Source organism: Peromyscus maniculatus, chromosome 1 (assembly GCF_049852395.1).
Source record: "Peromyscus maniculatus bairdii isolate BWxNUB_F1_BW_parent chromosome 1, HU_Pman_BW_mat_3.1, whole genome shotgun sequence".
Lineage (NCBI taxonomy): Eukaryota > Metazoa > Chordata > Mammalia > Rodentia > Cricetidae > Peromyscus > Peromyscus maniculatus.
In genome coordinates this window covers 79,635,457-79,647,198 of record NC_134852.1, presented here as the reverse complement: position 1 = coordinate 79,647,198, position 11,742 = coordinate 79,635,457, and the positions used below count along the sequence as shown (strand labels likewise).

Here is an 11,742-nt window from a genome sequence, read left to right as displayed (position 1 = left end):
AGAACTTGCACAGACCCTCCCTCAAGGCTCGGCCATCTGTAGATGACATGCAGTGCCTGGTGTGTGAATAGTTGTTAAACTGTACCATTGGGCCTGGTGGGGATAATGACCAGGGAAAGTGGGCTTTCGTACTTGGTGACACCGGCAACGTCTCAAGGCATACGTTTCGTGAGTCGTTGAACCCACAGAAGGGAACCTGTAATGAAGGGTCGACTATACATGTAGGAATGAGGTGGCATGTTTACCATTTAACAATTAAAGGCTTTTGTCCCAGCATCAGCTCCTGAGCGCTCAGAGGACTCTTCTGGGGCTGTTGGTCCATACATGTCCACCAGGGCCACAAGGCTTGGAACTGCACAGTGTCATGCTCAATATTATCCATCAAAAGGCAGTGGGCCAGGTCTTTGGACTCAAAACCTGGTATGACTCCTGCCAACCCAGTGTCACAAAAGAGACCACAGAATGACATGCTTTCTCCCCTGTTCACCTTTAGACTGTCCCCAGGACTGAAGGAATCCTGTACTACACAGAGGGGACAGAGAAACACAGACACAGCCAAGCTTTTGAGACATATGAAACAACATTTATCAAACTTTTTAAGCCTTCCGTTGGTTTTAATGACATTTTATTATTTCCTGGGGCTGGGATGTAGCTCAGTAACTGGCAATGGTCTAGCATGTAGAAGGCCCTGGGTCAGATCTGCAGCAACCCCTCTCCAGCATTCGGCAAACTGAGGCAGGAGGTTGGCTGGTACAAGACCAAGTAGGGCTATATAGAAGATCAAAAACAGACAGAGAGAGAGAAACCCTAAGTGTTTTTTTTTAATTTTCATTTTATAAATAAAGCATCATAGCAATGCTTATCAACTCCATATCTCCACATCCGAGAACATCCCTGAGTGCCACTTCTGAGGCCTGGCACTGGACAGTCATGGCCACTGTACTGTATGTGTGTGGGGGTGCAGGGGGTGGTCCTCATCCTGGTCTTAATTTGCATTTCCAGTATTACTAAGGCTTTCCACAAGCTAGAGTCCTGGGGCTTACCAGCTTCCAGAAAAGCTGTCTGCTCATTGTGAAGAGCCCAAAAGAAATGTGAAGGGGACTTGTCTGATGGAAATGATGTTATGAGGATTAGCCAGTTCCATTAAGCAGCCCTTGAACCTTCACAGAAGCACCTTGATTGTAGTGGTCACTTACAGGATTATTCTGGCATGGAAGGAAATTACTCTATCCCGATACCTTGTGTGAAGCCCAGAGGTTCAGCTTGGACAGTCTGAGACTGGTTCTTATGACTGTGTGGTGGCTGAGGCTCAGGACAGCAGCCACTGACTTCTCTCCCTCTCCCACGGCAATCATTTGTGCCCTGAAATGGAGGCACCAAAGAGAACGAGGCAACATGAAAACATGTATCTCCCAATGTGATGGCCACTCTTAGTTGTCAACTTGACTACATCTGGAATTAACTAAAACCCAAAAATGGAGAGGCACACCTGGGAAGGACTTCTGCTTAATTTGAAGTGGGAAGATCCACTTCTGATCCTGATCTTTGAAGTGGGAAGACACATCTTTAATCCAAGTCTTTTGAGGTAGGAAGACCTACCTCTAATCTAGGTCATGCTTTCTGCTGGAAACCTATATATAAGGACGTGGAAGAAGGGAGCTTTCTCTTTTTGCCTACTTGCTCTCACTCTCACTGACAAGTCCACTCCTTCACTAGCATTAGAGCCTACATCTTCAGGATTCCATCATATACTGAAGACCAGCTGAGACATCCAGACTCATGGACTGACTCAAGTACTGGACTCTTGGACCTTCTGTTCATAGGCAGCCAATGTGGGATTATCAGGACCATAGCCTATGAGTCATTCTAATAAATGCCCTTTCTATATATATAGAAAGAGATTCATTCTATAAGTTTTGTTTCTCTAAAGAACACTGACTAATATATACTCACAGCTTCTCAAATGAAAGCTCAAGGACCTAATTTAAAACTTCCATCTGTAGGACTGGGTGGCAGAGCACTTGGCTAGACATTTGTGAGGTCCTGGGTTCCACTGCCTACCCCAGGTTTTAGGGGTGAAGAAGTACTTTCCAGCTGCAGATCAGTAACACTCTACAAAGAAAACTGCAAATTCGGACATTCAGATTGTCTCCCATAAGCAGGATGTGTGAGTCAGGGTTTTCAAAAAGAACAGAACCAATGGGATGTGATTTGTGTGCTGTGTGTACGCCATCTTAGTTAGGTTCTATTGCTGTGAAGAGACACCATGACCAAGGCAATATATAAAAGAAAGAAAGCATTTAATTGGGGGGGGGGAGTCCATTACCATCATGGCTGGGAGCAAGGAGGCAGACGTGGTGCTGGAGAAGCAGCTGAGAGCTACATCCTAATCAGTAAGTAGAAGGTAGAGAGACTGGGCCTGGCATAGGCTTTTGAAACCTCTAAGCCCACCCCAGTGACACACCTCCTCCAACAAAGCCAACCCTCATACTCCTTCCCAAACAATTCCTATAACTGTGGACCAAGCATTCACACATATGAGCCTATGGGGCCAAGCTCATTCAAACCACCACATTCTTCTCCCCCATAGGCTTATAGTCATGTCATAATGCAAAATGCATGTAGTCCAAGTTCAAAAGTCCATATTGTTGAGTCTTTCAGTCTCAACAATGTTTTAAAGTCCAAAGTCTCTTCTGAGACTCCAGGCAATCTCTTATCTGTAACCTCCTATAAAAATCAAAAGCAAATGACATACTTCCAACATACAAAGGCACAGAATATATTATCATTTCAAAAGGGACAAAAGGGGGACATTGTGAGGAAATACTGGACCACAGCAAGACTGAAACCCAGCTGGGCAAACTCCAGACTCTGCCTCTTCACATACGATGTCAAAATGCCCTTCAGATTTCCAACCCCTTCCAGACTCATTGTCGACATCACACTTCTCTCTCTCGGGCTGGTTCCACTCTGTTAGCAGCTCTGCTTGGCAGGTATTCCACAGCTCTGGCATCTCCAGCATCTTGGAGTCCAGACACTGCCTTTACAGCTCCACAAAATCCTCTCTCCGGTCTCCACACAGGGACAGCCCCATCTCACACCTGGCCTCTGTAGCTTTCTTTAACCGACAGAGGAAGGTTCCACAGCCCCGCTGCTCTATCTTCCTTGATAAGCCAGAACTGGATAAAGCTTTGTGGCCAAAGCTGCCCAGTTCTTCTGCTTGCTGGGTGGGGCTGTCACCTTCCTCCTTTCATTTGCATAAGCTTTCCTTGATTGTTTAAGCCTATGATATCCCTCAGGCCTTTTCTTTCATGGGTTGCAGGATTAGCTGGGTGGGTCCTGTCCTGAGGTCACCACTCCCTCTATTCCATTTTGAAACAAACCTTTCTTTAAACTCCTTGAGCACAGAACTTGGCTCCCCCGTTACATGTTCTGGTGTTCTTTTTCCCATCAAACTGTGCATTTTGTGTTTCTCTTTGCCCTGCTTGCTCTTTTTCATTGTAGACTGCATAAGAGTGGTCACTAATTACACATGATACCGTCAATACTAGACTGTCTTGAAATCTCCTCTGCCAAGCGCATTAATACAAAACTCTCCAACTATGCTCAGGCAGATTTTTAAAACAAGGACAAAAAAGCAGCCATATTCTTTGTCAAAATATCACAAGAATGATCTCTAGGCCACTTGTTAATGTTTCTTTCCCTCAGACTTGCTGAGATGGGCCTACATAGTCCACATCATCCTCCGCACTACTGTCCTCCATGCTTCTATAAGATGGTCCATTGGGCCATGCTTAAAGCATTCAACCACTTTTCTAGTTTGAAGTCCCAAAGTCTTTCATATTCCTCCAACAAACAGCATGATCAGACTTGTCACATCAATACCCCACTCCTGGTACCAACTGCTGTCTTATTGTTCTATTGCTGTGAGGAGACACCATGACCAAGGCTACTTACACAACAAAGCATTTAATTGGGAACTAGCTAGCTTACAGCATCATCACGGTGTGGAGTGGGATGGCAGGTACGCAGGCATGGCACTGGAGAAGTAGCTGAGAGTATCCTGATCCACAGGCAGCAGAGGGAGAGAGAGAGAGAGAGAAAGAGAGAGAGAGAGAGAGAGAGAGAGAGAGAGAGAGAGAGAGAGAGAGAGAGAGAGAGAGAATAGGCTTGATGTAGGCTTGTGATGATTTGTGTTCCCCCAGTATACTGTGTACCTTAATAAACTTATCTGGGGTCAGAGAACAGAACAGCCACTAGATAGACATAGAGGCCAGAAAATGGTGGCACACACACCTTTAATCTTAGCATTCCAAAGGCAGAGATCTGTCTGGATCTCTGTGAGTTCAAAGCCACACTGGAAATAGCCAGGCATGGTGACACACGCCTTTAATCCCAGGAAGTGATGGCAGGAAGCAGAAAGGTATATAAGGCGTGAAAACCAGGAACTCAGGAACTAGAGCTGGTTAAGCTTTTAGGCTTTTGAGCAGCAATTCAGCTGAGATCCATTTGGATGAGGACACAGAGGCTTCCAGTTTAAGGAAACAAGATCAACTGAGTGAGGAATTACCTAGGTGAGGTTAGCTATGGCTGATTCTGTTTCTCTGATCTTTTAGCGTTCACCCCAATACCTGGCTCCGGGTTTGTTTTTATTAATAAGACCATTTAAGATTCTTGTTACATGGGCTTTTAAAACTTCAATTCCCACCCACCTCATTCCCAGTGACACACTTCCTCCAACAAAGCCACGCCTACTCCAGCAAGGCCACGTATCCTAATCCTTCTGAAACAGTTCCACTAACTGGAGACCTAACATTCAAATATATGAGTCTATGGGGGCAGGGAGGAATTATCATTCAAACAACCACACCGATAGACAGACAGACAGACAGACAGACAGACAGATGACAGACAGAATAATTTAGTAGGTCAGCTTTAGGTAGAAACAACAGCTAAGAGCTGAGAACCCAGCAGTTACTCAGTCCTTGAGGCTGGTGCCTCAGCAGTAGGAGTCCACCAATGAATGACTGTCTCTCACTGAAGGAGGGCCGGTAGTGTCTCAGGCCACAAGGTTGGGTACCTCAGCAAGCCCAATGCCCAATCTGCTGCTGGAGCCTGAGGGTTCCTGGGGAGATGTTGGGCCTTAGTCCACAGTGAAAGCCTGGAAACACTGGTTCTGCTGTCCATGATGGAATTAGCAGTAGCAACAGCAAAGGGCAAATCCACTCAGCCACAGGGGGAGGTGACGTGAGCAGATGCAGATGAGCTTCCTTCTAACATGCCCTTTTCATCTGGGCTGGTACCGGAAGGTGCTACCACAATCAGGATAGATCTTGCCACATCAACCAGGGCAGACACTTCTTCAGGTGAGATTCCCTTTGATTCTAATGTATGGCAAGCTGGCATTAAAATCAACCATAATACAGAGGAATAGTATATATGATATTTAAAAAAAACTGCAAAAATTAAACACCAACAAAAATCACTAGACCAGTCGGGCCAGTGAACCGAACAAACAGTTCTCAAAGAAGAAACATAAATGACCGATAAATATTCTAAAAAGTTCCCAATTTCCTTGACAATCGGAGGACTGCAAATTAGAAGCAATAATCTTAATATTATCATTCCAGCCAAAGCTAGAACTCAATCCCAAAGCCCATCAGCTGGGAGGTGGATGAACAAATGCAACATCATACATCTATGGGGTGGAATATTATTCAGCCATGAAAAAGGGAGTGCTGATACATGCTGTACCGTAGCTAGTCCTCTGAATATTGTCATGCTGAGTGAGGAAAGTCAGCTGCCAATGACCGCTAAGAGGTGATTCCAGTTAGGGGACATGTTCAGAGCAGGCAAGTCTGTAACCAGAGAAGGTGGATGGATGGTGCTGCCATCCTAAGTATACCTAGGAATGGTAACACAGTGCAAAGGGAGAGGGTGCCAGTGGACACCAGGCTTCTTTGGGAAACCGTCTGGAGGGGGGCCTGAAGAAGCCCGGACAGCACTTTTACAGTTTATAATTTATGTTAGCAAGAGCTGTTTAAGAATAATAGGAACACTCCGGGCACTGTCGTCCCAGCACTATGGAGACAAAGATGGCAAGTGTGTGCCACCTGGGTTAGACAGCAAGACCCTGTCTCAAAGGGGGTGGGGAGGCAAGGACACAGAGAAACTGAGTAATACACCGAATTGATGATCTTGCATAAACCAGCTCACCACACATTGACACAAGCGACAGCTCCTTAGGTGCCCTGCACAGAAGGTGCCCGGCAAGAGCCTCAGTGCTGGTGTCCTCTGTGCCACCATCAGGGTGGGTGCTGCTCTGGGCCAGAGACCCTCCCAGAACTCTGTGGTCACCTTGAAAGTCTTAAAATGAAGCTATTAATACATAGATGGCTTTATTGAATAGTAACTTTATTAAATCCCAGAGATGCATATGAGTTAATGTTCATATAAACAGAAAACACAAAGTCTCCACAGCACACGAACCACATGTTAAGGGATGCATGGGGTCCCACGTGGAGAGCCTGTAAGAAGCTCAGCCTACTTCTGTGGTCTGGGTCTCCTTCACAGATCCCACATGCAAACGGGGGCCTCAGTGTTCCTGTAGGGAGCTGCAAGTGCTGCCTCCTCCCAGTCGGCCCCTCCCTGTCTGCAGTGAGTATGAGAGAAATGAAAACCACAGTGGACACTCAAGAGCAGCCCTCCAGACAAAGAAGCTCCCCGGGGCTGAAATGGAGCCTCAGTTAAGTCTCCCAGGCACACACAGCACAGAGCTTGTCCAACAGAAAGCACACTGGATGGGTGGATGGGTGGATGGAAGGATGGATAGATTGATGGATGGATGGATGGATGGATGGATGGATGGATGGATGGATGGATGGATGGATAGATGGATGGATGGATGGATAGATGGAGAGTTAGATGGAAGAAAGAACAAATTGATAGAGGATATACAGGTGAATTGGGGGACTATAGATATATAAGATAGATAGATAGATAGATAGATAGATAGATAGATAGATAGATAGATAGATAGATAGATAGATAGATAGATAGACAGATAATGGGTAGAGGAGGGGGAAAGGAAGAGAAGAAGTGAAGGAAGCAGATGAGAGAGAAAAGGAGAGCTGTATGCATGTTTATATTCATGTATGTATGTATGTATGTATGTATGTACATACATAGAGATGAGCAGAGAGCCTGGTGCTTTGATGAATACATAACTAACTGAGGCCCCACAGCATGTGTCCTTTGACCATTCAGGGAACACAAAGTGCCAGACCGGCTTTCTCTGGGAGAAATCCCACCCCACATCCACACGGCTGAACCCAACAGCATTGAAGGCAGCATGAGCACTACAATGGGCCTGAAATAGCCCAGGGCCCACAGTGGGCGCCATCTGCCCTGGCATAGTGGACATTATACAGCTCTGGTGTTTGCCCTCGAGGAGCTCTGAAGTGACTGGCAAGTCCCCAGAGAAGGAACTTGTCTCCCTGAAAACCTCTGGTGTTGAGTTCTGAAGTTACAACAGGGCTGAATGCATATCATAGATGGCTACCACGGCCCATCTCTGAGCCCGTTTCCATTAAGGACCTTCACATGGTCCCACACATCTCCCTACCATACTCCTGGGGAGCGGAAACCATGTTACTTTTAATGAGTGAGCTTTTAGAGTCTTGGATTTGCCAACAGTTGGCTTGTAAAAGTGGCTCCCAGAGCGTATTTGGCTTACCCAAGCACTTCTTCAAGACCCCCTTATCCCAAAGCCTGTAAGGGGAGCAGAGACAGGCAGGACCTGTGGACACCATCTCCAGCACCAGAGATTGCTCAGGGCCACATCAAACCCTCAGGCTCAGATCCTGGTGAAGCCAAATGAACCTCCGAGGAGCTAGTAGCTTGCCGCACACGCTTCCGCCATGGCTCACCAACCAGCCCAGCGGCTGCCACGGTCCTCTTGGCTCCCTTTTCCTCTGCCTCATCCCAGGAGGGTCTCAGGGGCATCCCAGCTTCCTCCTCTCCTGTGACACACTCTTGGTCATCCCATGTCTCCTGTTCTGCGGTGACCCACTCCTGAAATCAGAAAGTAAGCCAAAGGCGTCCACCTCAAACACTGTGATGAGGTCATCCTGGACAGTGCTAGACACTAAGGGCCTGGAGTGACCCGGCTTGTCTTGTCTCCACACTTCACGCTGAGATTAAAGGGGATAAGCCATATCCGAACATACCAGTTAGCCATGGGGAAATGACATTCTGTCACGGGTGCACGTATTTACTGGATGGACCCAAAGGGCAGCCCAGCCGAGAAGACTTGGATAAGGTCAGAGCAGGGCAAGGAAGCCGTGCGGTCGGCCCCAGCATTTGAGGGATGAACAGATTCAGCTAAACACAAGTCAGAACACTCCAAAACAGCTCAGGCCGTACTGGGCATGCCCACACTTCTCATGTCACCATCCTCTACAGCACTGAACGATGACTTATGTGGTATGTATACTGCACTGGGTACCCAAGTCATCAAGAGATGATGTCAAGTGTATGGGATGATGAGACATATAGATTAACAAAAATGGGCTTAGTATTAGAGTAAGAGCTAGACAGTGGTAGGCCTGAGCTAATGGCCGAGCAGTTTAAATAATATAAGAGTCAGTGTGTTTATTTTATAAGTGGGCTCCGGGACTGGCAGGGCTTGGCAGGAGCTTGAGAGAAACTCTCCAGTTTCTCTGGGGACTCGGCAGGCTACACTGCTTTTGGACCAGGCTGGATGGGTCCACTGATGTAATAGTGCCAAGTCTGTCATGGCCAGCTGCTTTACGACCTGATGTGAGGCCTGTCCTGCATGAGCAAATTCACATCTCGCACTGTAAGCATGCTCAAGAGCCGATGGCCAGGGTGGGTCACAGGCCCCCATGGGGAAGCCGCTGTGGTTGCCGTACTAAATGGGCAGGATGCGCCTGTTAAAATCCCCATAGGGTGCTGCTGCTGTCGGCTTTGGTCAGAAAAATCTTCACCTTACAGTGGTCAGGGCTGACTACCAAGACTCCCACACGGTCAAAGGGCCGAGAGTAAGTGACTGATGTGTGCTCAGCCTCCAATGTGACATCCTACCACCCCTCCAAGGCTCAGGAACATCACAGAAAAGAGGGCGGAAAGAATGCGGGAGGAAGAGGTGGAGTGCGGTGGGATGATGACTTCCAGGCAAGACATGGCCATTGCACTCTTGAATTCAGCAGCTCTGAGCACCTGCACCAAACCTACAGAAGACTGTGATCTCTTCAGGAAGGGCTCCTGAGGCCCCGCCCCTCCCCGAGGATTTATAAAGGGAGGGGTGAGACATTTTCTTCAGCGGTGTAGCAGGAAGGTGAAAGGAGGACCAGTCAGGAGAAGGAAGAGGGCCAGTGATAGGGGACAGGGGAAGACAGAGGGTAACAGGGCAATGACTATAATCACAATACATTATATATTGAGAAATATTATAATAAAACACACTGAGTATGATTCATATGTGCCTATGCAAGTTTTCTTTTCTTTTTCTTTCTTTTTTTTTTTTTATGTTTTCAAGAGACAGGGTTTCTCTGTGCATCCCTGGCTGTCCTGGAACTCACTTTGTAGACCAGGCTGGCCTCGAACTCAGAGTTCTGCCTGCCTCTGCTTCCTGAGTGCTGAGATTAAGGGTGTGTGCCAACATTGCCCAGTGCCAATGTATTTTTTAAGTTGGCACTCTGCCTTTGAGTGTGCAGACATCCCCAGACACACATGCATGCATTCGAATATTCCAGAACTCCTGCTGCTTCCTCTAAAAGGAGATTTTAAAACTCAGTGACCAGAAGAGGCCAACTACTATAGTCTCTGTCCGGAGCCCTGGCAGAGCCCTAAGTTAGCCCAACTTTCTGCCAGAAGCCAAAGAAAACAAGAGTTACTCTCTGGCAGGTAGCTGGGGCTGATGCCTGCCCACGCACAGCTTTCAAGGATGATCCAAGACTTGCTGGAATATCGTAATCCTCTGTAGAATCTGCTGTCTACAAATAATCTACTTAACAGAATGAGCTGTGTTGCTTCTCATGTACCAGAGTTAGGCTTTAGAGTTGACTCTTTAAGGATTTGAAAGCGATGACCTTGTGTGTGTATGGGCTGGCTTCAGGGAAGACTCCAAATCTTATCAAAATACTGAGCACCAAGATACCAAAAAGGACTCTGTAACTTTCCTTCCCCCCAAGACTCCAGTCACTCTGGAGGACACAATGACCTGATGCCATTGTCCTCTTTCAGGCAGCCAGACTGGGGAGGCAGGAGGGAAAGAGCAAGGTGGATTTGCCTTGCTTTTGTTCTGGTCTGTGGCTGAATTTCAAATTCAGATTTTCACTAACTCTCTAAGAATATCAGGTCCAGTCCCTTAGTTTCCTTCTGGCTTTGTGAACGCCTGTCTAGCTGAGAGAGGGGACCACAAAAAGCCTAATTATAACAACTTCTTACCCCATTCCTTCCATCCCGAGACGGGGAGATTTTCAGCATTAATCAGCATCACCATGGCCCACTGCCAAGGAGGAGCTCATAGCCCCGGTGTCCAAGGAGCTGCCAGGCAGTCCTTAAAAAAAGCAAGGTGGTCGCTAGGGAGACAGGAGGCTGTGGAATGGCACTTCTACACTGTACCTTAGGGCTTTCTCCGTGATGGACCGGTGTGGGTCCATCACCCCGGGAAGTCTGCCTGGGAGTGTCTGTGTCCTCTTCGGAACCTTCGGGGTGCACTGTGCTCCCTAAACAAGAGAAGAGGTAAGCAATGGGGCTAGCTCCAACACTCAGGACCCCTCCCAGCACTGAGGCCGAGGCTCCACTCCATCCTCTTGCCTCCCACTTTGGGTATAGCGCACCCCCACACACACCCCTCGGACAGCTGCAAGGTGTCAAGGGACACAAAGTGGCAGGTGGTCCAGCTAGGAGACCGCTCAGCATGCACAATGCTCTGGCTTCAGTCCCCAGCATCACATAAACCATGTGTGGTGGTACACCCTTGGAATCCCGGCATCCAAGAGGAGGAGGCAAAAGGACCAGAAGTTTAAGGTCCTCTCCAGCAGCACAGCAAGTTCGAGACCAGCCTAAGTTACTACATGAGTCTCGGTCTCAAAAAATATCGAAATGGTCGCTCTACGCAAGCATTTCCCAGATGCAAGGGGGGCAGGTCTGTTTTTCCAAGTATTTTCCCCAGTTCCTCTAAGTTCACTGTTGGCATTACTCACAGTTAACTAAATGCCGCCCCCCCTCCACTGGCCACCAAGTCAACAGGAATTTGGAAAGGGTGACCTCCCTGTCCTGTACACAGCCCCACACCCTGAAATCAGTGTGGGTCTTGGAAGTCGGTTCCCTGTGGGGAAAAATATGTGCAGCTTTTGCATTTGAGCTGAAGATATGTATGTGATGCATTCTGACTACACAATAAATAGATCACTCCGTTGTTCTCTACATAAGTATATTTGTAAATGTTTTATGTAACTGTATAAATTAGCAAAATTTGGTTTGACAGAAATTTAATTCTAAGCATTTAAAAAAAACCCTTCAGTTCTCTTTATATCTCTCTAATACAGTTTTTTATGTCATACAGGAGTAACTGCCCACGGGCTTAATAGTTTATAAATGACCATGGAAGCTTCATCAGCCTTATCCACTGACTTGCTAATGCCTGAGAAAGTGCCTGCCTGCCTGCACCGTGAACTGTTATCAAAGGAAATAATGAAAGAATACATGAAGCAA

General features: G+C 47.2%; 1 protein-coding gene across 12 annotated transcripts in view; it reads right to left on the bottom strand.

The window, feature by feature from the left end:
* Nucleotides 1-292: 292 nt before the first annotated feature.
* LOC102919504 (protein FAM169B) overlaps nucleotides 293-11,742 on the bottom strand; it is a 79,142-nt gene continuing 67,692 nt past the window's right edge. For 5 of the 12 annotated variants that reach the window (XM_076544879.1, XM_076544889.1, XM_016002895.3 and 2 more), the window contains 3 exons: nucleotides 10,648-10,751; nucleotides 1,239-1,362; nucleotides 293-768 (listed from right to left, as the gene is read on the bottom strand). In XM_076544879.1, coding sequence (XP_076400994.1) covers nucleotides 629-768; nucleotides 1,239-1,362; nucleotides 10,648-10,751 — 368 coding nt within the window. In that variant the 3' untranslated portion in view covers nucleotides 293-628. Of the gene's footprint in view, nucleotides 769-1,238; nucleotides 1,363-6,393; nucleotides 8,074-10,647; nucleotides 10,752-11,742 lie in introns of those variants that run through there. The other 7 variants (XM_042277882.2, XM_042277872.2, XM_042277883.2 and 4 more) reach the window with 3 other exon arrangements.